Source organism: Sciurus vulgaris (genome assembly GCF_902686455.1).
Source record: "Sciurus vulgaris genome assembly, chromosome: 8".
NCBI lineage: Eukaryota > Metazoa > Chordata > Mammalia > Rodentia > Sciuridae > Sciurus > Sciurus vulgaris.
In genome coordinates this window covers 81,565,008-81,592,758 of record NC_136468.1, presented here as the reverse complement: position 1 = coordinate 81,592,758, position 27,751 = coordinate 81,565,008, and the positions used below count along the sequence as shown (strand labels likewise).

The following is a 27,751-nucleotide window of genomic DNA, read 5'->3' as shown; positions in this document are numbered from 1 at the left end:
TTAGTGGAGTTTAGAAATTCTTCATTCTAGTTTAATTTTTTCCAATCCCTTAGTTTTCATAGTCCAATTATATATACTGATGACCTCTGGCATAAATAAATTCAAGAAGAAAATCATAATTTTATGCCTGATACAAAATATGCATTATAGAATTGTAGCAGAGAGCAGAATGATAATAAAATTCTTCCCTGTGTTTCTTTCACAGGCCTCTAATCAACTGCTCCAGACTCCCTTAAAAGGGAGAGGGAGGGAGAGAAAAATAGGGACAGAAGTAGGGTAAGAAAACTTTCACTTTGTTAATGCCCCTTAAGAAAGCAATTCTCAACCAGGTACAGTGGTTCACACCTGTAATTCCAGTCTCTTGGGGGAAGTTTAAGACCATTATTGTCAATTTAGAGATACTCTGTCTCAAAACAAGATTTAAAAGGTCTGTGAATGTAGCTCAATGGTAGGGCACTTGCCTAGCATGCACCATGTTGTGGGTTCAATTCCCAGTATGGGAGGGGAAAAAAAAAGCAATTCCTTCATTCCTTGGAGGTGAAGTTTGGAATACTGATAGCACCACTTCCCTTTCAACATAGGTGTTCTGATTTCCTGAAATGACTCCTCATCATGGGAAACAGAGAAGCAAATGAGACTTAAAAGAACTTAAAAGTTCAACCATATCACCAATTCCCCAATATCACCCAGTATTGGGGATTGAACCAATTAACGCAATTAAGTAGTAGTTTTCCACTGAGCTACATTTTTAATTCTGAGTCAGGATCTTTCTAAATTGTTGAGGCTGGCCTCAAAGTTGCAATCCTCCTGCCCCAGACTCTGAAGTCTCTGGAAATACTAGTATACACCAACACACCCAACCCAACAATTCTTTGATGGTGTATCAGCTTGTAAAAGATAAACACATAAAACTTGTCATGCCAAGGCATAAAATGTCTAAAATAGTTCTAGAGAAAACATTCATTTCCTTCCCCTATGGTTGAGGAAGACAAGTATGAACAAGACAATAAATCCTGCTAGAATCATTTAGAAAATTGGCTTGACACCTAGGAATGGAGAGATGAAGTCTCTAGAAAAAGCATAGACCTTTAAAGAAGGACACATTGGTTCATGATATAAGCCTAAGGAGTCTTTGTGATCTAATATTTGATAACCATTGCTGCTCCCTTCCATGCCACAAGCTGGTTATCCTCCAGGACTACTTTTTCTTTATCAGTGCCCATATTTGGCCAGCTCAAGGTAGGGCCAGCCCATCTGAGCCAAAGTAGATAATTAAATCAGTGCTCAGATTCTACAGCTAAGGTTCTCAAACTGTATACAGCACAAGAATTACCTTGGGGTTTGATCCAAGATGCAGATTCTTCCACTTCACTCATCAAAATTTGATTTAATAGAGGCCCATAGATCTGCATTTCTAATGAAAATGTCCATATCATTCTAATGATAATTGTCTACAAAAATCATTCTTTGAAAAAACTCTTGCCATCACTTTGTTACTCAGGTCATTGGGGTAAAAGTAGGTCCAATTTCAAGACAGTCCGAAGCAGATTCTGAAAGACTTCCCTTGGAGAAGAAGCAGGTAACATGGGCGGCTTTTATATCTATCTAAATACCAACAGTGTTGAGGGAAATCTTTTTGTACTGAATGGACACATATTTACATGGGATTATTTTGTAAAGAACTATTCTGAATGAGATCTCATACAGAATTTCAAATTGGGTATGTAAAGTCTAGATTGTTATTAATATGACAGAAGCCCTGAGATTTGATGAAGTTGTTCTTAGGAGTCCCTAAACTCTCTATAAAAGTATTGTCTTTTTTCCCCATAAAGCATAACCAACAAAGATGGCAAGGCCTAGATTTAGTCATAGTGCTTTTAAGATGAGCCATTGATCATAATCAGAAAATGTGGTGCACCTCTCCTTCCTTTAAAACCTCTGCTTTTAGATGGGCATGGCTTGCCAGGAATAATATCTGAAGGATTAAAAGAACCACAAAGTGGCAAAACATTTGAAACTTTTTCTTTTTATGTATTGTGAAATCTTCATGTACTGAAGCATTTTCTGATATTTTTTTGTTTGCTTTTAAATTATTGGATCTCAAGTAAATGAAAAGTATCTTATTTCTTCCTGAAACACATTTTTCTTTGGAATTGGGATTGCTTGTGTATTAAGGCTAGAGGGGAGAGTACAGAGGAGATTGAACTCACAGCAGTGTACTAGTTTATAGTAGGTGATAGCAATCAGATGAGAGTGCTGTGATATTGCCCAACATTTTAGTTTCACCAAAGGGGAAAAGCTATCCTATGTCAAACTTATTCCAAGAGAAAGTGAATCAACTAGAACATTGGGACACATACTCATAGATAACTTTCCTGAATTATTTTCTGTCTCATAAGAATACAACCTTTTTTCAGTTTCGAAAGTCACTTTCACCTCTAAATAGGAATCTTCTATAATCATCACTCAGGGTCAAGGTAAAATTCTTTTCATTGACTTTGGCCTGGAAAAATCTATTTATGTTGACATCTTAGCATCTGAGAAAGCTATAAAAGGATGACTAGTATACTTAAAAAGTCAACACCATCCAAATTATTTTCAACCACTTTCATTGAGAAGGTGATAAATAAATCTACTTGTGGATATTCTTAAAAAAATGAATAACTAAATTTTACCCCATGAAAAGAGGGATTATACCTATATATATGTTTTAGAATTGACAGAAATTATTAATTTTGCCTCTCCCCATGCATGCTATAAATACAATAATTCAATAATGTACTATTTCAATCATTCAGTTTGAATTTACGTTATGTCACCTAGAAATTTTATTCCAATAGCACATCTTCATAGGAGAAGCTATGGCAGAGCTGGATATAACAAACAAAACCTGTCACCTGAACAATACCAGCAATGGCAAATAAAATTACATACTGAATTCCATTTTTGTATATGGAGGTTCATATGAACTTCAAAACTGTTTCTTTGCTCCCTGATTTATTTTCTTCATCAACTTATCCATCTTGGAGGAAAAATGCCTTTTCAACTCTTTATTTCCTCTAGAGGATTGAGAGACAATCAGAATACTTTTCAAAATAAAACTTTATTTCAGCTTCTATTATGAATAGGTGAAACTACAAAATCCTTTCTATGCAAAGATGAAATACAGTGGTCATTGAAGGTGAAGCTGCTCCTACTTTAATATGTAGAGATTTATGTTTCACTATATTTAAGAAGAAAAAGTCACTCAGCCTTCCACCTCTATTCTCCGTGATAGGCTTCATTTTATTTCAAGGACCATGCTCACTTCTTTTAACTACTCTGTGGCACTTGTGGGTTTGTGTCTGTCTAACAGTTCTTACCCTAGAAAATTCTTACCTCAGTTTAATTCAACATGGAAAATCAGTCTTGCAAATAGGAAGGCAAGACAATGACCTTCAAGTTGTGACTGAAGACACACTAGCAGAGCTCTGTGACCCTCAATGTTTCTTCCTAAGTACACATTCTGATAATATACAGACTGGGAGGGTTTTATTGGTGTTTTCTAAATACCCACAGGAGGCGTGAATCTCTCTGAGTCATTCACTTGTAAGGATGAATCTTAATGGGTTATTTTTTTTTTCTGATATCTACACAATAATTTTGACTTGAGCAAATAGGAGGTTACTTATTTAACTTTCTAAATAGGCAACACCTACATATGGCTCAATAATAAATAAAACCAAAAATATCCAATGAAAAGTCCAGCCCCCATTACCAGGTTGCCATCACTCCTCTCCCCTCACTCCCTGCCAGTAACCACAGCCATGTTTCTTCTGTGTTTTTCCAGAATTACCTTACATATATATGTGTGTGTGTGTGTGTGTGTGTGTGTGTGTGTGTGTGTGTGTGTAAATGGCATTCATATTACTATGTGTCTCTTGCCTATCTACACAAAAAGTTTTGTATCATATAATACATGATCCTGAGTTCTGCTATTTTCACTATACTTAGGAGAACTTTCCATATCAATGTGTAGTGATTTCTCATATTTATTTTTTAAGTAGTTATAGAGAATTCTATTCAATTTAGTCAATTCTCTACTGACTGATATTTGGAATTGCCCTTCTGTGTCATTACTTACCATACTAAAATAAATAATTTGGCACATAGATCTCTTTGCATACTTCCAGTTACATCTGTTGGCTAAATTCTCAAAAATGGGACTGCTGAGTGTAAATATATGTGTTATATAATTTAGATAATTGCTGATGAATTCTTCTAGTAGAGATTGTAGCAATTAATTTTTCTACAAACAATATATGACTGTCTGGTTATCTTTGCCAAGACTGGCAAAGTTCTTATTAAACTCTAAGACTTCTGCCAATCAAATAGCGAAAAAAGCTTAACCAAGTTAATTTGAAATTGCATTTCTGTCATTATGGATGAAGTTGAGCTTATTCATGTTTAAAAGTCATTCGTATTTCAAGGCAGTATCTGTTCATATCTCTTGCCTGTATTTCTATTGGATAGTTAGTCTTTTCTTAATTGACTCCTAAGAGTTCATGTTACATTGCGAAGATTAGACTTTTTTTTATAGCTGCAAATATTGTCACCAGTATGTCATTTAAAACTTATTCATAGTTGGTTTTTTGTTTGTTTGTTTGTTTGTTTTGGCCACATAGGAAGTTTTTCTGTAATTTTTCTTAGTGACAGTTTTTAGCTCTTAATTTTTTAATGTCTATCATTTTATGGATTATTAGTCATAGATGAAAGGTCCTTGCCACTTCAAAGTACTAAAGAAGTTCTGTTTTCTTCCAGTACTTTCATAGTTTTGTTTGTAAATGAAATCTTTAGTCCATCGGGCTATTACCCTGAGATGATGTAAATTATGAATCTAATTTCATTTTTTCTTCCAGATGAATACAGAGATGCCCAAATACCATTTAAAAGTTATCTTTTCATAACTGCTTAAAGATGCCATTTTATTATAAAATGAATTTCATATATATTTGACTATTTCTAGACTTTGTAATTCTATTCCTTTATTCAATTTTTCTATTCATTTTCAAATACCATTTTTTTAAAATTACTGAGGTTTCATAATATGTTTTGATAGCTGCTATTAAAATTCAACAACTTCATAGCTCATCTTTAACAGAGTTTTCCTTTGATATTTCCCCTGAAAGATATTTATGCTTTCACATTAATTTTAAAATCAGCCTTCTAATTTAAGAGAATAAATCATTTTGGTGTTTTATTGCATTGTATTAAATTACCAAATTAAATTAAAACTATCAGCATACTTTACTATTATAATTTTCCCATCTAAGATCATTGTCTTAGTCAGTTTAAGTTATTATGACAAAATGCCTTAGACTCAATGATTAATGAAAAGCAAAAGTGTATTGCCCACAGTTCTGGAGGCTGGGAAGTACAGGATCAGGTCACCATTAGAGTCAGCATCTGGGGGAAGATGGCACCTCTAGTGCACCACATGGCTGAAGGGATGAACAATTTTCCTCAGGTCTCTTTTAGGGCATTATTCCCATTCATAAACTTAACATAGGTAGCCATCATGTTATATATTTTTCAATTGTACAAATCTGTGATTATGTTCATCATTCATGTTTTTAAGTTTTCCACTTATTGATTAACACCTGTATTATAAAATAAATTTTTAGGAAATCCATCCTTTTGTATAAGAATGGGATTTCTCCCATTGAAGCTTCCAATAGGATGCTTTGTACATAAATATTATTAATTTCCATATATTAATTTGTGCCTTGCTACCTTACTAAATTACTCTACTTTTTTGTAGCAAATTTTGGATTTGGTTCTTTTGGAGAGTTCATAAATTAATCAAATTGTCTGAAAACAATGACAATTTGTCTACACCTTTCCAATTTTTATATATTAAATTTCTTTCTATTGTTTAATTCTTGTTAAGTACTTCCATTTCAGTGTTTAACACAAGTGATTATAGTAGACATCTTTACATTTTTGTCATATCATATCAAGTACATAAAAAATGGACATGTCATCACTCTTGGTATTGACCTTTGTCACCTGACTGAAGTAGCTTTTGTTCCATTTCTCTACCTTAAGTTTACACTTTTTCCCTTTTACATATGATACTTTTGGAAGTAAATCATTATGTGTGACCCACACTTAGGGAGAGTGATATATATTTTTATTGCCTTAAGAGCAAAGTATTTATATAAATTATTTGGATTTTTTTGCATAGATATTTTTCTCTTTTTACCATTTATTGATTTATTTGGTCATTTGTTTTCATCTTTATGATCTCATGAATATTTACTGTACACAGAAGGTCATAATCCAATACTTACCTATTTTATTGCTCAAATTTTTCCAACTTTGGCAATTGGAAGCTCTTTCAATTGATTCCTTTTTCCTTTTGACAAACTTCAATCAGTGTGTGCTATTTGTTTCTTGGGTATCTAATTACTTCTGATACTATAGTATACTCTAAGCTCACCTTATATATTTCCTGCCTTAATCTAGAATCAGCCATTTCTCCAAGGAGGCATAGCTCCTTTTATGGAGAATGATATTAAAAACCAAGATCTGGGTGAGAGGTATGCTCATTTTTACTGAGGTTTAATTATATGTAGGCCCTTTCAGCTGACAAAGCAGTGAAATTTATGTGTGTATTCTAATGTGAATATAGACATATCTATAAATATTTCTATATTTAACCATCTGTATCTATATTAATTATAAAAGTGTTTAATACCGTATCTTTCATTCTAATCACTTACCATGTAGATTATTCTAACCTCTTCCCCTTGATTATCTATAAACTCATATGCCAACAATAAGAAATCTGGCTTCCACCACACCACACATTAACTGAATTTTTCAGTTCCAAGATACATCTATATTTGTATCAGAATTGTTAACCAGTTACCCTGCAGGAACAATATTGTCAAATACAGTACATAGGTTCAGATTTTCTATTTTTTTCCTTTAAGTTTTCTATTCTACTATTTCCAAAGTTACTTAAGTCAGTGTCTTTCTCTTCCCACTTTCAGTAAAATCATCTTAATACATTTGTAATAATTATATTGTTTGGTAATGTTCTGTATTCTCTTATTTTTATTCCTGAATGAATTTTTAAAAGTTTTTTTTAAAAATTTGCATACACTAAGGTTTTTGTGCCATAAACAAATTCAACAAATTCAAATACCGTGTATCCACAGTTACAATATCATACAGAGTAATTTTACTGTCTTGAAAATATCTGCTTTACCTATTCAACCTTCTTTCTCTCCCCAAAAGGCCTGCTACTTTTTTTTATTGTTGTTTTTGGCTATTTCTTTTTTTCACTTTTTTCAGAATGCTCTATAATCAGACTTGTACTGTACATAGACTAGTTTTTTTTAATTTAGCAATATTTATTTAAATTCTATCCATGTCTTTGAGTGATTTGATATCTCATTTTTTAATCATTGAATTATATTGCTTTACAAGGTTGTTCCACAGTTTATCCATTCACCTAATAAAGAAAAACTTCACTGCTTCCAATTTTTATCAATGATAAATAAAGCCATGATAATTCAGATTAGTTGGACAGATACCAAAAGCACAGTCAGGGCATAAGGGAAGACTATATTTAGCTTTGTAAGAAACTACCACACTGTTTTCCAAAACAGCTGTTTCCTTTTCTATTTTTATAAGCAAAAAATGAATATTCCTGTTGCTTCACATCACCAGTAGTTAGTATCATCAGGCTTGTATTTTGCATTTTACCCACTTTAAAAGATGTATTGGTGCTCAGTTGCTGTTTAAATATAAATTTCTTTTTTTAAATTTTATTGGTTTTATTTCTCTTTTTATTTAGCTTTTAATTTTTTACAGACTGCATTTTGATTCATTGTACATAAATGGGGTACATCATTTCGTTTCTTTGGTCATACACAATGTAGATTCATACCATTCGTGTAATCATACATGTACATAGGGTAATGATGTCTGTCTCATTCCACCATCTTTCATACCACCGCTCCCTCCTTCCTCCCTCTCATTTGCCTCTACATAATCTAAAGTTCCTGCATTCTTCTCTCACCCCCTACTCCTCCACTCCCATTATATATCATCATCCACTTATCAGGGAAAATTTTTGGCCTTTGGTTTTTTGGAATTTGCTTATTTCACTTAGCATGATATTCTCCAATTCCATCCACTTACCTATAAATGCCATAATATTATTCTTCTTTATGGTTGAATAATATTCCATTGTGTATATATACTACAGTTATTTTATCCATTCATCTGTTGAAGGACACTTTATAGAAGAACACATACAGGCAATTGATAAATATATGAAAAAGTGTTCAACATCTCTAGTAATTAGAGAAATGCAAATTAAAACAACTCCAAGATTTCATCTTACTCCAATTAGAATGGCTATTATCAAGAACACAAACAATAATAGATGTTGCCATGGATGTGGGGAAAAGACACATTTTTACATTGCTGGTGGAGTTGCAAATTGGTGCAGCCACTCTGGAAAGCAATATGGAGAATCCTAAATATAAATTTCTTAATGACAAGTAATGTTGACTATCTTTTCATATGCTTAGTTGTCAGGTATGTCTTCTTTGTTCTGGTGTCTGTTCAGATATTTTGCCCATATTTTAATTTAGCCATTTGTTTTCTTATTTTTCTCTCACTTAATTTCAACCTATTCCATTTCAATAGTTTCCTAAATTGGTGATTATTTGTATAGGTATCTTTCTTATGCCCTTTTTCTCAACAAACATACTATGATACTTCCTGATAATCATGTATTATGGTTATCTCTAGATGTAGTAAAGTAAAGTGAAACAGAAAACTTGAAGAAAGTTTAGAAAAGTTCAGAGGGTCAGGGGGAAAAATTTATTAGCAATGATGAAAGGGACTGAGTAGAATAAAACTAAAGACTGATGATATAATGATCTCAATTTCTAAGAGTCATTAGAGACCAAACAGCTCTGACTCTCTGACCTTATTTTATAAACTTGGTATGTTATAAACTTGGTATTTTTCCCTTGAAGAGTACTTTGCTGGCCTTCATGTTTGTCCATATCTCACTGAGGGAATTAAGGGCCATACCAAAGCTTCTGTAGAAAATCCTGAAGTGAGGGTCTACAGGTAAGGTATCATTGAGCATGTGTGTGATTCCTAATGGCATATGGTTCTTGGCTCCTGACTATACACTGGAATCACCTGGAAAGATTTAAATATATGGACTCTAACTTGGAGATTCTAACTGCTTCAAGGCATCAAGAATTTTAAACTGATATGCAACCAAAGTTGAGACCCACTGCTTATACGCAAGCTACCCAAATTGATAAACTTTCCCATTTTACACAAATCATCTTTTTTTTTTTTGGATACTGGGGATTGAACCCAGGGCCTTATGCTTGCGAGGCAGGCACTCTACCAACTGAGCTATATCCCCAGCCCTACACAAATAATCTTTACAGAAATATCTAGGGGAAAGGAATCCCAAATGAAATGAATCCCATGAAAGAGTGGCATCCTTAGAGTTTAACTAGTGTTGATTAAAAAAAAAAAAAAAAAAAAAAAAAACAAACCTACAATTATATCAGCATGATACCAGGAAAAATACGAATTGCTTTTTATGTGCATTTTAATGCTACACTCCAAAATAATCCATTTAAGAGAGCCCATAGTTGTTATTTTTTAAATAAGAAATGGTTGAAGCAGAATAAAGATATTTAAAAACTTCTAGTTGCGAAACAAATTATACAACTTTTAATCCAACTACAGACTATATTATCTAAATTAAATAGATAATATTAGATCAATTTCACAACATTTAATGTTTGTGTGTTTTCCTGACAATTTTTCAATACATCTTTAAAACTGAGTGATTTTTATAAAAGTGCATAAATCAGGAGTGGTTTTAAAGTATTTAATTCCATTTGTGGTTCAGCCCCTGATCTGAAGGGGAAAACAACTAGTCCTTTTTCTAATGAATGCATCTTCTGTAATGGTTACAGAATTTCAGAAAAAAGCATTTCATATGAAGTGGTAAAATGTAAAGTGGAAAAAAAAGGTTAATATGCTGTCTGGAAACGAGATTGGCTCATCATCTTTCATAGTCCCATTAAGTCAGCCTCACATGCTCTCGGACTGGTTGAGGGACCCACTGCTTTTATCTGCTTCCACAGCAATCATCCTTGGAGAACCTTTGTTACATAACACAAACCGGGAAATTCCACAAAAGCCTGTCTTAGTATGTTTTATTCTTAGAGATGGAAAGGAGAGGAAGAACCTCTAAGAAAAGGACAAGTTTTCATTCATGTTGACAAAATCCTTTGTTGGAAAAATTGAACGCATTCACATTTAGTCCAATGGCTTTCATTATGAGAATTATTCATGTCCACCTACCTTATAGTTTCACTTTATTTCTTTTCACTATTTTTTAACTTTCCTGACATCTGTTGGTTTAATCTTTGTGGTTATCACTATGTTTTTTCTCTTTATTTTTCTAGTTTTCTATAATTAAATGCACAAATTTAAATTTCTACTTTCCTATCAATATTTAGAACTAGTTAGGATCTCTATTATTCTGCTAAATGATATAAGAAAAAAGAACATTTTGCTTACAGCATATCTCATGCCAAAATCAAAATCAACTGGGCTATCCATTCTAAATATGTACTAACTTTTTGAATCAATATTTTCCACTTAAAAGATTTCCTATTTTATTTTATTCTGTGCCGCCCCCCCCCGCAAACCCCACCCCTAAGACTGAACCTAGGGATGTTTTGTCATCCCCAGCTCTTCATTTATTTATTCATTTTTATTTTTTAAATCTATTTATTCATTTATTTATTTATATTTAGTTTGAGTATCCATATGTATTTTCACACATATATGCCTATATATGTTTATATACATTCATATATATATATACTCTAACAAAAACCAAACTCCTGCTCATACATTTTCATATATATTCAATTACATAATCATAAACTGTAACTAAAATAAATTGTAAACAGCATCTCAAAATAAAAATAACTACATACAAATTTATATCCATTTAAATATTGTCATGTATTTTATATATATATATTCATATTTGTATTCCTATATATAGGTAAAAGTTTTCAATCCCTAAATTAATCCTGTTTTTCTACATTAGTCCTATACCTACCAGTACACCTCAGAGAAATCTCTCTATATATGAATCATAAAATTTTACATGAATGTACCTATGTATTTGGGGATATAAATTCATAAATTCACATAAAAACCCAGAGATTTATATATATATTCATTTCTACAGGCATAACCCATATTTCACACATGATATAACAATATCGCTTACCTTAAAAATATCCATAGGTAAATATATATTTATACATATATATTTGGATGTATAATATTATCTCTATATTCATATTTATGTTCATATATATTGATATATATGTTCCTAAGATAATCCATTCCCTAAACCAAAGCCATAACTCAGAACTAAACCTAACCCTACCCATAATCTTGAGCCTTTTAAACAAAAATTATAAACACAACTAAATATCCTTATGTATTTTCACATATATATTCCATATATGTATGTATACATTCATATATGCATATACATATATATTTATATATATGTATATATTTATAATATAATATTTATAAATTATATTTATAATATAATATATATTTATATATGTATATATACATATACATATATATATTCCATATATGTATGTATACATTCATATATATATATATATAGGCACCTTAATGGCAACCCAAGTCCTACCCAAAAATTTTCATATATATTCAGTTACATAATCATATCCTATATCTTACCAAAATCATAAGCATCCATCTCAAATGAAAAATAACTATACACAAATCCATATCCATTTAAATATTTTCATATATATTTTTACATATATATTCACATTTGTGTTCATATATATGTTTTAAAATGTTCAAACCTAGTATATTTGTGTTGTGGTCTATTTGATTCTTGAAGTTGTGAAGGGTTTGTTTGATGTACATATATACTCCATTTTGTGGGGCATAAAAAATATTTATGATTGTTATGTCTTATTTTTGTATAATTCCCTCAAGCAGTATGAAATGGTCTTCTTTGTCCTTTCTAATTAACTTTGGCTTGAAATCTACTTTATCTGATATAAGGATAGAAACCCTTGCTTGTTTATGTGATCCATGTGAGTGATACTTGTTCCCATCCTTTCACATTTAGTCTGTGGATGTGTTTGTCTGTGAGGTAAGTCTCTTGTCGACAGCATATTGTTAGGTCCTGTTTTTGAATCTAATATGCCAGTCTATGTCTTTTGATTGATGAGTTTAGACTGTTAATGTTCAAGGTTATTATTGAGATATGATTTGTGTTCCTTGTCACTTTGGTTTATTTCTAGGTTTTAATTTGAATTAGTTTCTCTTTGTTTGACTATTACTTTAACGTAGTTCCTCTCTTATCTGGTTTTCACTTTCTTTTTCCATTTGTCTTCATGGAATATTTTGTTGAGAATATTCTGAAGTGTAGTCTTTCTTGTTGTAAATTCTTTTAATTTTTGTTTATCATGGAAGGTTTTTATTTCATTTTCAAACTGAAGCTTAATTTTGCTGGACATAGGATTCTTGGTTGGCATCCATTTCTTTCAGAGTTTGGTATGTCTTATTCCAGGACCTCCTAGCTTTGAGGGTCTGGGTTGAGAAATCAGTTGAGATCTGAATTGGTTTCACCTATATGTAATCTGATATTTTTCTCTCGAAGCCTTTAAAATTATATCCTTATTCTGTATGTTAGGTATTTTCATTATAATGTGCCTTGATGTAGGTCTGTTGTAATTTTGCACATTTGGGGTCCTATAAGCTTCCTGTATTGGATTTTCCATTTCATTCTTTAGATTTGTGAAATTTTCTGATATTATTTCATTGAAAAGATCACACATTTCTTTGGTTTGTATCTCCACACTTTCATCTATCCTGATAAATCTTAAATTTGGTCTTTTCATGTTATCCCATAATTCTTGGAAGCTCTGTTCATGGTTTCTTAACATCTCTCTCTGTGGTCAACTCTGTTTTCAAGATTATATATTTTGCCTTTATTGCCTGAAACTCTGTCTTCCAAGTAGTCTAGTCTATTGATGATGCTTTCTATTGATTTTTAATTTGGTTTATTGTTTCCTTCATTTCAAGGATTTATGTTCGTTTGTTTCAGAATCTCTGTCTCTTTATTGAAGTGATCTTTTGCTACCTATATTTGCTCTCCTACATCATCCTTTACTTTTGCAGATCTGTTCAACTATGCACATTCTAAACTCCTTCTCTGACATTTCTTCCACTGTGGTGTCAATGGATTCTGTTATTGGAGTATCTTGGTTTGCTTGGGGCAATTTTTTCCCTTGCTTTTTCATGTTCTTTGTGTGTCTACCCATCTCAGAGTATGAATCTGAAGCAGTATAGTTTCTACCCTGTGGACTTATTGTGTCCCTGAAAGTTTCCAGTACCTCACTGTAATCCCAGTGACTTGAGACACTGAGGCAGGCGGATCACATGTTCAAAGCCAGCTACAGCAAAAACAAGGCACTAAGCAACTCAGTAAGACCCTGTCTCTAAATAATTTATTTATTTTTATTTTGAGACGGGGTCTCATTAATTTCTTTAGGGCCTCACTAAGTTGATGAGGCTGACCTTGAACTTGGGGTCCTCCTGCCTCAGCCTCCTAAGTCACTGGAATGACAAGCATGTGCCACTGAGCCCATCTTAGTCAGTGCTTTTGCTACTTCATTCCTCTATCTTCTTTAAAAACAGCTTCTAGTAATTCTCTTAGAGTGTTTCATGTGAAATGTTTTGGAACCTGTGTTAGTTTCCTACTGCTTTTGTAAAAATAAAAAGGAATCCTTACTTAGTGACTTAAAACAACAGAAATTCATTCTCTCAAAATTCTGAATGCTGGAAGTCTAAAATGGGTCTGTAGGACTACAGGTTCCAGGGAGAATTCATGTCATTTTCCTCCCCAATTGACAGAGGACTCCTACATCCTTTGCCTTATGGCTCCCTTCTCCAATCTTCAAAAACAGCCCTGTGTTATTTTCAGGAATTTCTCTGCCTCTTTGCTTTTGTTATTACATAGCCTTCTATTCCTTTTGATCCTGCTCCCCACTTAATGGATTGTCGGAGTCTTTAGCCCCTTTGCTCTTCTCGACCAGCAACAAGGGAAGGGAGCACTCCCCAACAAGGTCAGACCAGGAAAGGTAGAGCCGACTGACTGCCTGCACCCAGCCCTCCAGGCAGAGGACAATCAGGCGCATCAGGGAGACCAGTCACAGCAGGAACTCGTTTATTGAGGAAGTCACACAGCTTTTATGTATGGTGGAGGCTAGGCGGGAACCAATCAGCTTAAAGGTCAGCAAGGCACGGGGGTTCACACAGGTGAGAGTCCCATAGGACTATATGGCAAGCACGAGCTGATCACGTTTTCGGAACTGTTGTTAATCAATCCCTGATGGTGGTCTGATTTATTGTCATTAACTTTTGAAACCGCCTTTGAGCCTTGATCTTGCTCACTCGCCAGGGAGTAAGGAGTCAACCTGAGTTAGTTAACGTGTCATTAGTCCCAACAATGGATCCTTGTGGTTATATTTTTAGGGTGTCTCTGGAAAATCTATAATAATCTCCCCATATCAAGACCCTTAACTTAATCACATCTGCTTGTTTTTGTTTTTATTTTCCAAATAAGGTGACATTCAAAGGTTCTTGGGATTAGAACATGGAGGGCCATAATCCATTCTACCACCATGCCAGTAGCCACATGTGCATGGTTTTCTTATAATCTCTTGAGTAAGAGTTTGGATGGAGGGTATAGCTCCAATTTCAGTCTTTTTTTTTTTTTTCCCAGAATATAGTAGTTTATATCTTCTTTTAGACTACTAGTGTGAGAGGTCCTGTCATCCTAAGGAGGAATTAAATTTTGTTATTACTATAAATGTCTTTGGTGCACCATAGTCTTCAAATTCTTCTAGTAGTAGGCCATGGTCATCCTGTGTTCCAGGTAGGAACTTGGGTGCAAAAATATATTCTCCATTATTAATGTCAGACACTCAGCTTGAGTCCCTGCTCACAAGCACCAGAGGGGTCTTCTGCCATGCTCTTGCCTCCCCTTAGTGGAAAACTGCTGTTACTTGTTACTTCCATGTGCTAGGCTCCAAGTTAAGGGCAGGTGGGATCCAGAATAAACTTCTTTTTTGTTCTAGGCCCATCTCAGTTTAGAAAGACCCTGTGCATCTAGCCTCAGATATGGTACTGTCTTAGTATTCTGTACCCTCCTCTTTGTGACAAGCTAAATTCTGCCTTGTATCTGTGGATGATCTTAAGTAGTGGGATACTGCCTCTTCTCCAGTAGTTGATAGTGTTCATTAAGTATAGGCATAGGGTATTAGGCCCCAGATGAATTTCTGCCTCTTTTCCTATACAAATAATTGTTTCTTCTACTTTTCCCTAATTACAGTGGCCATCTACTCTTGCCTATGCCCTGGAAATGAAACACTTTGTGATCCCTCTGCCAGGGTCTTAAAACTATTATTTTAAAAAGGGAAGAATAAGGAAGGAGCATGGTTTCACACACATCCCTCCCATCTCTCTCTCTCTCTCTCTCTCTCTCTCTCACACACACACACACACACACACATTTATGTGACCAGCTATCAGCTTTGAGCTAGTTTGTTTTATACTTGCTTAATAATTTCCACAATGTGAATAAGTACTTTCCATCCTGCATAAAGTCATGTTGAGCAAAATAAGTAATTCTAAATTATTATAGCAGATTCCCCTATAAAATAAGGTACAAGTAATTTTAGACTGTAACACCATGATGAGTTTCTAATTATTTTTATTACCATGAAAATTAACTATGCCAAGAGCAAAGATAGCAATCATAGATGAGTGGATGTTCATTGAATTTACTAGTTTAAAGTACACTGTACTCACACTTGAAAAAATTATTTTCAGAAGCATTTCCATCATATTAATAGAAGTGAGTTAAATTAGACAGTTAGTAAAATCTTAAATTATATGTGAAGGGTGTGAAGGCTGATCTTCATTTGTGACATTTAGTAAGTCACTAAACCTGCTTGGACATCTAGTTTTCCAGGTCCCCATGTGCAAATAATGAGGGCTAATTAAATCATCACTTGAAATCCCTTCCAGTGGTATGGCTTGGGGTAAAGACAGCCACTGCAATAAAAGGTCATTTTACAGCTTTTGGGATGGAGGGTGCTTTTTCTCTTCTCTATAAATTACAATGACTAAACTTAAGTCAAAATCTCTTAGATTATATTCAGAAATTCCATGATTTTATATATTTCCCATTACATGTGTCTGTTTTTTCTCAGATTACAGGTTTCCTCTAGGGAATGTGGATTTTGGATCCAGATGTAACTCTTAGAGAGTATTTACACTGCAGAGATGAGCAGGAATGGAAAAATATTGCTTAATTTCCCTCCTCTACTTTCCCCTTCCCCAGCCCTGAAATCCCAATTTCTTAGCTCCATCCAAGTGAAGTGGAACAATTGCTACCTAGATGTAGCAATTTCATTTCCAACTAGATGTTCCGACCAAGTGCCTGGTGTAGTGACCTCCGCTTATGCTCCTGAGGTCCCCTGAGCCTTACTGTAAATAAATAATGATGATATTTATAGATTTCAAAACAGGTCCAAAGAACATAAAACTACACTGCTTTCAAATTATTTCAAGAATGAATTCCAGGTGAATAGATTTTCAGGTCGAGTTAGAATTAGTTAAGGAGAAGGATGTGCTTGGGCTTTGAAGTTTGAAGCATGAAGAGGTACAGGATTGGTCCAAACTGGAATTTTTTGAGCATGGCCTTGAAATATGCTAGATAGAATCAGTTATAAGGACTCCACAAACACCAGGAGGACTAAGTTAGGGCACAGACGGCAGTGAGAAGCAGTTGCTCAGAAATAACTTTTTAATATTTTTGAAAATTATGCAAGTATTCAAGTTTTCTATCTTCTCCTGGTTTTATAGCACTATAAATATTGTGTGAGAGCTATATATAGAATATTTTAACCCTTTTTCCATAATATATTTTCTGAACATAACCCTAAAGTTATTTTTGTCTTTGAAAGTTTCAATATTTTTGATTCATAAAATCATAATTTCCTCTTCAACTTATAAGTGTTTTCTACCTTGATCTATAACTTCAGTGTTATATTTAGATAAGCTTCCCATTCCTGTAAAATTATAGATTTTTAACTTTGTTGTATCCCAATGCACTTATAAATTTTTATGCCTCTAAACACTCAAATCACTTCATATTAATTATGGTGTGAGACATTAGGGAAAGTTAACAAATTATGTAATTTCATTTATTGAACAAATAATCCTGATCCTTTCCTCATCAGTTTGAAAGGTCATCTAAATCGTGTCACTTGATTTGTCCTCCAGTACCTCTGCCTGCTTTGTAATTATTCTCCTCCCTTATTTAGGAAGTGCTCTGGCAACAATTTCCCTTACCTATTATTTTCCAACAAGTTTTATTTGTACTTCTCACATGCATACTATTTCAGATAAGCCTTAGGATATTATGATATATACTTTTAAAATCTATTCATGTGTGAGATATGTAGTTTAAATCAGTTTTATTTCTAGTTCTTATTTGAAATAGCAAAATTTAAAAAGATAAAGTGGAAACAAGTTTCTTTTTGCAAATCTGAAAGCCTTTAGTGGGTTTATTCTTGCTAATGAATTATTCTATTTATATGATATATTTCAAGTCGAAAATATTTGCCAATTTGGATTCAAATGGCCTTAAATGTTTATATCCAAACTTAATTGTTTACCATTTCATGATAATCAAAATGTCTAATATCTGTCATTGGAAATGACTAGATGTAATTGCTTTTGCAAAGCAATTATGTCACCAGTGTTCTTATTTACATGAAATTACATGCCTCTAGTCACTTCATTCCCTTGTGTTCTTTTGATGTTTCCACAAAGGCAGCATCCTCAGTTCTGATGGACTAAGGGAGCCATTGTACCAATTGACAGTTACAAATAATTTCTCTATAGAGAAATATGTCTCTGATGCCTTATCTAAAAAGATAAAGTGTTAAACCCCTACCTGTAGTATAACCTATTGCTAGTTGCTTAGTATGAATGAATGTATCACACCATTTTTCTTCCTGAGGAAGTAGAAAGAGATAAGAAGTAATAGGAAACAAGAGGAACAGAACTCTAAATTCATTTACTTCATATTTTTGTCTGGTGTTAGCCTGATTAATTTGGGCTTAAATATCACAATTACATTTATCAACTTTGCAAAAAATAAATTTTAATTAAAGTGTACATTTTTAGCCTTCACTATTCTATAACCAGGTATTTTTCTTTCTAGCCTTTCATGGGAATTTAAAACTTTCACGCCTCCCTGGAGCAAGTGTCATGAGTGAATTATAATAAACTAAAATCTAGGTGTTCTCCTATCTTTGAATATGAAGTAACTGTTCTTCTTTTTCTTTGCAGTTTCTTCTTTGTGGCATATGTGGGATATTGTGCGCCAAAAAAAAATCAGGACTTGTCGTAAGTTTATGCCTTGTTTGTACTGTGCATTGAAGTGTTTAAATTATAAGAATTCAAAAACAGAAATGATGACTAGCCAACTTTAGTGTAATGGATGTTACTAATCTAGGATAAAAAGGAGACTGACAAATCTGACAAATAAATCCTGGTTTTCTTGTTTCAAAGAAAATCACCAAGAGTAGTACAGACAATAACAAAACACCAAAACAACAACAAAAAAGCTTTGATATATCCTCTTAATACATAAATATGCAAGCATTAATGTCTGCTAGGAATGACAGCTCCAGTTTTCCACTTAGAGACTCCCTAGCAATCACCTGAATCCTTCCACAAGCTAAAAAAGATAAAGCTTGAGTCTATGGGAAATTTAACTGGTTAAGAAGGAACTGGGCCTAAGGATTACTGGCTTTATGAAACTAATTTTGCAAAGCATCAAGACAGCTGTGTTGCTACCCTTACAGACAATTCTTAAAGATTTATTTTGTTTTATTATTATAAATGCACATGTAATTGTTTTCAGATGTTTAATGGTTCTATCATGGGGTTCTGGGGTAGGGAACATGCTCCCAGTTGACTCTGACATTAGGTTGGAGGAGAACCCTGCATGCTAAAGTGTGGAACCCCTTATTGCCTTTCATGACATTTTGTGAGAGTTTGAAGAGAAGGAAAGAGCATGGTTTATTTTATTGAATACAAAAGCAAAGATCATAAACCTTTGCCAAATGGGAAAATCCATGCTGCACAACAACTCCAGGAAGTGGCCTTTGTGCCTGAAGTTCTACAAGGAGGCGTCAGATAACTGAGCAGGGCCAGAAATGGATAGAATTGCAGCTATCTTCGTTTTACCCCATTTTCTAATTATGCCTTTCTCTATGATAACTTCTACTGTGACAAAAAGGGTTCCACACTCACTGCTGTAGACATGTGAGCTGTACTTTTAAAAAATTATATGAAAATGGAAAAGGAAATCTTTGGATGAAAAAAGTGTTTCTTGGATACATGGAATTGGTACCTGTGATTCTCCCATCATTCCTTAGACATGACCTTCATTCTTTCTACACCTTTCCTCAATCAAGACTCTCTATGGTTGTGCAGGAACAACTTATTGAGAGAAAAAAGCAAGAAAGGGACAGAGGGAGGACAAACTTTTTAAAAAGACACTACTGTCTCTTTTCTGTCTTCCTAAGTCTCTTATAAAATATAAAAGAAAAAAATCATAAGATCTGAACATTATTCATTGTGCTTGATCCACACAGGCTGGGCCTTCTGCTGGCATGTAGACGGACTTAACTGAGATGGCATATTATCCAGGAAGCTTTCAACAACTCTCACTGGGCTGAGCTCTAAACTCCCCTTTTCCCTACTCCTAGGGCAACCATGCATCGCCTCCTCTTAATATTTATCATACCACCTTGAGAAGTTGAATCTTCTCTTTCACAAGATCTCAAGGAGAATAATTATGAGCTATTCTTGGTAGTGCCAGCTGCCTCACTATGGTCTCCCAAGTGCTAGGTACTCAGTAATGATGCTACACTTAACTACCTGTAGTCAGCAAACAATACCTTATTGTAAAAGTAAACGCTAAAGTAATTTATAAAGTTGCTTGCTCTGGGGAATTATTGCAAAGAGGGCGTCAATAAATTCAGGTAGGTTTTCTGAAAAAGTTAAGACTTGATTTGTGCCTTTCATCTAGGAGTACAAGTAAAAAGCAAAATCTTTTCCAGGAAACTAAAAATATCCTTGAGGTGGAAATGAGCAAGCTCTATTAATGGGCAAGAATGTCTGGGCTGGTTTGTAGCTCAGTGCTGCAGTGCTTGACTTAGAGCTTGAGGGTTGGGTTCCATCCCTAGACCAGTAGGTGTTGGGATGGGGTGATTGGATACTGTGTTCCAGAGAAGAATGGAAACAAGGTTGGATAATTAAATTAGTATGACCTTATCAAGTACCAGGATTATTTATACCAGATGCAAAAACAAAGAAAAATTTATTAAAGTTTTTGGAATAGTCAATTAAGTTTCTTAAATATTCAGAGAACATTGCTACAGAAGGCATTGTACTTGGTTCTTCTGGGATGCTATTTAAGTTGATTACTTCCCACTCCTATGAGAGAGACCCAGATCAAACCAATAAGTTTGAAAGCTAAGCCATAATCAAACAGTATTTCTGGAACACTTATGTATATTTCATTGTAGTGCCACCAGAGTAAAACAAAAGATTTGTAAGATACAGGGCCAGTTCATGGGAAGCCTCAATCTACATGTTGGGGAAATAGATACATATACAATAAAATACTTAATGAAAGAAACAAGAATTTAATTAAATTTCCTAAGTTCCCATAGGTAGAAAGGCATAAATATTCAAAGTTAGGTGGAAGTAATGAAAATTTAATGAGAAGAAGATATTTTGACACTTTGAGAGGACTGACATAGTGAAACTGGATTTAAGTCAGAAAATCTGTGTACTTAAAATCTGAATTTATTCTGATCACCATTCACCTTTCCAAAATGTGTATTAGTATCTCTTCAGTGGAGGCAAATTGAGATGACAACTATTGCAATTCCTAGCATAGCAGCACACAATAGGTATTAAATAAATTTTGTTTAAATCTGAATCTAGGTGAAAGACCATGCTTACTTCAGAATTGTCATCAGATATATCCTTGATTTCTATTTCTGAGACACTGTGGTCTACTCCCTCTCCAATACATCTGAATGAGTAGAATCCCAGCTGAACGGTTAGCTCCTGTCCCCTATTAGCATCTTCTAGGTTAGCTAAGTTTAACCCCTATTTCTTTTCCTTATCAGATGATCCTCTTCTCAGCCTGCTGTATCTGTGGGCTCATTGGGGGCATCCTGAATTTTCAGTTCCTTCGGGCAGTCACAAAGAAGACCTCGTCCCTGTATCCTCTGCATCTCGCCTCCATGTCCCTGGCGTGCATTGGGATTGGGGGCTGCACCCTGTCTTCCTGGCTCACTTGCCGACTAGCCAGCTATGAGCAGAGGAGGATGTTCTCAGAAAGGGAGCATTCCCTGCATCACTCTCATGAAATGGCTGAGAAAGTGAGTTTTGTACCTTTGCCTCCTACTGCTGTCATGTGATGAAGACTGCAGTCTGCTCTGGGTGACTCAACTTGCAAGCCTAGATGACAATATGAGGGAATCATAATTTATAAATTTGACCCTATTGGATTAAGTATGGGAATTTTTAAATTATGTTTTCTCTGCAATTCACGGTTACATCTATTTTCAACATAATTTTGTAGCCTGACTATTCAAAACACATTTCCTAAAATAGCCTTTCATAAAATATTGAATGCCTTATAAATATGAATTTTTATGTATTATACCAAGGAAAAACACAAACTAAAAACAGTCTCAACTCAATAATGCCAGTTTTAGAAATCGCATGAATTCCCTTTACTAGCTCATCCCTTGTTCTTGTAAGTAGATGCATTTGATTATGTAAATTAGATCAAGTATAAAGGGGCTTTTTAAGAAGGCGACAAAATGCTTCATCTATCAGTGCATATTTTACAATCCATATAAAGCTTCATTTAATTCTCATCTTAACTTGATGCATATTTGGATTGCTTTGCCTGTATTTTAAACAATGATCCTTGCACAATTGTTTCATGAAACCTATTCAAGCAGAAAGTTATATTAATTGCATAAAAGGAGAAATAATATAGAGAGCTGTGTTTCTGCTATATTTTGCACACATTTCTTAATTCAGTTCCTATTACTGGATCTATTAAGAAAATAATAAACATCTGTAAAATAAACTCACTAAAATAATGGCCAAACATATTTTGCTTTGTGTCATGGAAATAAAATTCTGCAACCACAGAGTAAAATAAATAGTAGCAGGAGTTACAGTATATTTCTTTATAATGTTCCCTTGAAGTTAAAAAAAGTATTTATTATACAGTTGGTATGTTTTCATTTTGTATATGATCCATATATAAGGGGAGGAGATGCTCTTAAATTGTCCCAAGAAAGTAATTTTAGACAGAGCTCTGGATATCCTTCAAAAAATAATTAATAGTATAAGTAACAGGACAGATAATTTAAAGAAATAGGTCATTACAAATAGATGATCATAATATATTGGATAGTTTTTTGTGCTCTATTTCTATTCTAGTGTGCTTTCATTTTTTTGTATATGTTTGTGCAATATTTATTGTATAATTGTTATATTTACATTAGAGATTGAGGGCTATTGAAATAACCGACTTGCCCAGCTGCCCGGTGGTGCCCCCGACACCAGAGTTACCTACAAGGTACGCTGATTTCCAGGGAGTTGCCATGTTGTAATGTCGCTGCAGGAAGCACTGCTTCTTTCAGGAAGCCATGATGTCAGCAGATCAGTCTGGACTGATGCTGTAATGTTATTCCTCCAAGTATCACTTTCATAAGGGCTGCTTCGAGGAGTTGACATAAATCTACATGGCAGCGTCTTGCAGCTTGAAAGTTGGTTGAGTATTTAAAATATTCAGCCTGCCTTTAAGCATCCAAACACGTTTTTGCTTGGATGATTCATAATTCCTTTTATTCTCTGCTACATCATGATTCTGACTCAATATCATCATTCACAGACAAGTTTTGCTTTCAATAATAGATGAGTCTACAAACTGTATCTCCATCTTGCCAAAATTGCATGAACAGAGAGCCAAACTTTGACATTAATATAGTACAAATTCTGTATAAGAAGTTTTTCTGGCAAAATTATCCAATACAATATTTTTCCAATTTATTTTCCATATTTCCAATTGCTGAAAATAAAGTTTTTGGTTTGGTTCAACAGTATAATTGGAAATACAGAAAGTTATACAGTGACCCAATTGCAGAAAGTATGTCCATTTGCAAATATCCAATTGGCCCTATCCAAATTTCTACTAGAACCTTCTCATTAAATTGGACATTCCTATTTACAAATAAGGTGATAAGACTCATCCATTTCAAAACTATTTTTTACTGTTATTTCCTATGAATAATTTAACTGTGTCCATATTGGGGTGAATTTAGTTAAGACAATTCTCTTATTCTGTAAATTTTAAAAAAAAAAACTTTCTTTAAATTCTGCAATAAAAGTTTGATACTTCAGTTTTATATTTTTAAAGCAGATTTATTAATGCAAAGCCTTTTCTGAAAAGGAAGAGACAAATAAGGTTCCTATTTCTATAAATCCACAAAAAAGTTCTCTTTCTTCTAGCAGGATAAATAAGAATAAAAATTTTGAGTAAATTTTGTTAACTATCATTTTGGGGCACACTTTCTATTAATCTTCCCATCAATAGTGAATTATTAAATGAAGCCTCAAATCAGGTTAACACAGGTCCAATAACATGAATGTATTTTCAGACCACTTTCACATTGTATATCTCTAGAAGATTCTCCAAAGATAACTTGTACTTTCTCAAAACAGAAATTAGATAGAAATTAGATTATTGAGAAAATAATTTCACTTGAAAGTATTTTTTATTCCTGCTCTTTTGCAAATAGGCTTGTTTGAATATGGATGTTTTCAATATATTTTTAGATAATTTTACTGATATATTATTTATAATATGGTGCTCCATGATAAAAGTAAATGGGCTTCACATCTTATCACCTTTTATTTTGTAAGGAAGGGCTTAATATTAAATAAGATATATAAATTCAAAACAACCAAATTTTTCTTAATATATTTCTATAATTACAATGGAACTTTTTGTGTTATTCTTTACATATATTTTTTCATTGCCTTACTTCTTGGTAATTGGGCCCTTAAAGACATGCTCAGCAATTTCATTGTTTTGTTTTTTACTATAAAAAGTGATAGTGTCATTAAAAAAAAAAAACTTTCCTTCTATAATTTTTTTGTTAACCATAGTTACAAATGAACAACAATCCCTTTGTGAGTCTTTTCATTTTGTAGTCCAAAGGCTGCATTTTTCTATAGAACGAAGGTAATCCAGGCAATGTGCTGGCATAGCAGAGCAGCTGGTACAGTGGGAAACCTGAGCACTTGATCATCTTCTTTCTAGTTGAGGTCCCTCCAAAATAGAGCAGAGTGGGAAAAGGGGGCACTCAGGAAAGTAGGGAGAGTGAACTGATTTTGTGGATAGGAGACCTTGGTTTAAGGGACTGTCCCTTCAGCATTTTCATGTGCTCCAAAATCCCATGAAATTATATTCCCTCAAATGGAGCAACAATATCAATCCTGTCCTTCCCCTCAAAAGTCTTTCAATGGCTTGAAATTTCTGTTTCAACTCTGTTAATGAAATCAATATCTTACTCTGTAAGTGAATTTTAATTAATTCATGTTATTTTCCTAACAGGAAGTGACAGACAACATGAGCAATGGAGGACCACAACTGATATTTAATGGAAGAGTATAATCAATGTTTTTAGGATTTTCATGAGGCAAGGAGATATCAAGGGACTAGGAGATAAAATTAAAACAGTTCTTGTATTTGCTTTTCTCTCTCCTGAGCATCCACTAAAATTATTCTTCATCAATTTTATCTCACTTATTCTTCAACCATTTTTATGCAGTGAAAACCTTTCCAGAAATGCTCTAGTTTGATCATTTCAGCATACTTTACAGATTGTTCTGAAGAAGAATTTTCAGGAAAAAAACAAAACTATATAAAACAGAAATAAAATTCATATTCTACACAAACATTTGACTAGCATGAGTATTAGATTTGTAATTACATATTTCCTATTGAGTAATTAAAAAGTGAAAATAACAGAAAATACCAATAACTTATTGATGTCTTTGTTTTGAAAGACGATGGCTTCAAGAATGCCACAATTCAAAACCTCAGCAATGCCTTGTTACAACAACATTGTAATTATTTTCAATTTGTGAATGAACTATATTTCATAATTTACTTGTAAACAACAAAAACCCTAAAACATAAAGAAGAGAAATTTTTAGAAAGAGAATATTAATCTGTATGATATTTTTGCATTTTTGCACATGAGTGAAAAGTTATAAATGAATACCATATGAGAAAAATGTTTTGATCACACTGTGCAGATTAATCTGCATGTTCACAAATGAGTTAATAAAGTGTGTATGTGTGTATATACTGTAAATACAGAACATATATACAGCATATATTTATAGCTACATGAATGTAAACAGATAGTAGAAAAGAAATTGTGATGCTGTGGGGTATTTCAACACAGATGGCAAGGTAACTGCTCAAAGTTTTTCTATGCCCACAAAATCACATATTTAATTTCTACTAAAATTTCGCATTTTTTTCTTCATATCTGTTGTATGTATATAACTTTGTGACTGATATTTATGGAGTTCTGTGATCTGAATACAGTATTTTAAACATAGATTACTTAGTTTTTTGGCTATTTTACTATGATCATAGTACTTATGTAATAATAATTTCAAGATTGATTTATAATAATAACTTCAAACCATATCTTTCATATTTATAAACAAAGGCATTACAACTTAGGATTACTTGTGATAGATTTCGAACACAATTAAATTATACAGAAAACAGATGATGTATCCTTCCCCAGTCCCCCCTTTAAAAACAAAATTACAGTCAGCTTTGCTATCCTTTATTAAGGTGTTTTCTTTTTCTTCCTTTAATTTATCTATTTATTTATCTATTTATTTATTTTGCAGTACTGGGGATGAAATCCAGGTTTTCATGCATATCAGGCAAATGCTCCACCACAGACTTACAGACCCACCCCTTTTTCTCTATTCTCTTTTATAATGGGAAGACATGTATCCCAAGGCTCTGAAAGAGTTGTTGTAGGAGGAAATAAAAATATGAATGACATTCATATAGCTACATTCAATTCTTCTCTTCCATAATGGAATGGTAAAATAGCAACCAATATTGCATATGGGCAAGAAAATATTGTGGTCATTGAGAATATAAACTCTGACAGAAAATGAAGAAATCTAATGTTTTTAAATAAATAACACACTATATTGTATATTTTTATTACTTCCCAACATGTATCAATTTTTGTCATTTTTTATGAGTTACTTACTGAACCATAGGTAAAATTAAAATCTTTACTATCCAGCATAAGAATATGTTGTAGCTTATAAGGAAGATAAGGGTTTTAATTGTGCTAAAAATAATAATTTGATTTAATGTACACCTGAAGGCTTTTAGTTTTATAGCAACATGATTATCATTTAAACTGTTTAAATTAGTTCCTTAAAAAATTCTCTTTATCAACTCAACAGTAACAACTGGACTCTAGTTTGATATAGTTTATGAAGTTTCCCAACTCATTGAGATAACTTCAGTATCTGGTAGATTACACATGTTGTCCATAAATGTAACCTTAAATAGTGAATCAACATCATCACAGTTCATTTGATGCCAAAATCAGGCATGGTTTTGTCACTGAAAATCTGAACTATAAATGCAGAAATTTTGTGTGTATGCAGTTCTACTGAATTTATGCAAGGATATAGTTTTGTACAGAAAGAAACCACCGACGCTAATTTTTGGTGGCATTTCTCTGTAGACATGTTTGTACAATACAGAATTATAATACATTAGTAGGTCATTTTAACGCCTTTAAACTACTTCATAAAACCACACATTAAAAGACAAAAGTAGTATATCATTGCTTTGACATAGAGTTAAAAAAAAATTGCAGTCATCACAGTTATCCAAATAGTACAGAATTATGTTTAACCAAGTATAGCTATATATTTAAATGCAATTATTTCAATGCAATGTTTTCAAGGCTCCGTGGAGTGATTTAATGTTTTCAAGGCTCTGTGGAGTGATTTACTTTGGATGTATAATGATTCTTGAGATAAGTAGGGGAAGTTAAAAAGACACTGTTCAAATAATTGAAGACTTAGTTTTGACAATACATTGACTATGAACTAGTTTTTTAAGTGACTATAGTTTTAGTATGAGCCCATTCATGAGGGAAAGTAATGTGATAATAAATTAGAAAAAAATATGTTAAAACAATGTGGGGATGTGGTTTGAGTACAAACCAGTGGAGTTATTATTAGCATAAAAGAATAAAAGTGGACTCTCCTTGAAAATTTTAAAACATTTGTATGCATATATGTGTGTGTGTACACTCACACACAAAGGTTTTGAAGTGGAAAGTGGTATGATTCTAAATGCATCTATGTAATAAAA

At 33.3% G+C, this 27,751-nt stretch overlaps 1 protein-coding gene across 5 annotated transcripts in view; it reads left to right on the top strand.

The window, feature by feature from the left end:
• Window positions 1–27,751, top strand: part of TMEM196 (transmembrane protein 196) — a 57,470-nt gene extending 29,719 nt beyond the window's left edge. For 3 of the 5 annotated variants that reach the window (XM_079152325.1, XM_079152324.1, XM_079152323.1), the window contains exons 2-5: window positions 18,550–18,606; window positions 21,411–21,665; window positions 22,812–22,885; window positions 24,926–27,751. In XM_079152325.1, the coding sequence (XP_079008451.1) occupies window positions 18,550–18,606; window positions 21,411–21,665; window positions 22,812–22,885; window positions 24,926–24,932 (393 nt within the window). In that variant the 3' untranslated portion in view covers window positions 24,933–27,751. The remainder of the gene's footprint in view (window positions 1–18,549; window positions 18,607–21,410; window positions 21,666–22,811; window positions 22,886–24,925) is intronic. The other 2 variants (XM_079152327.1, XM_079152326.1) reach the window with 1 other exon arrangement.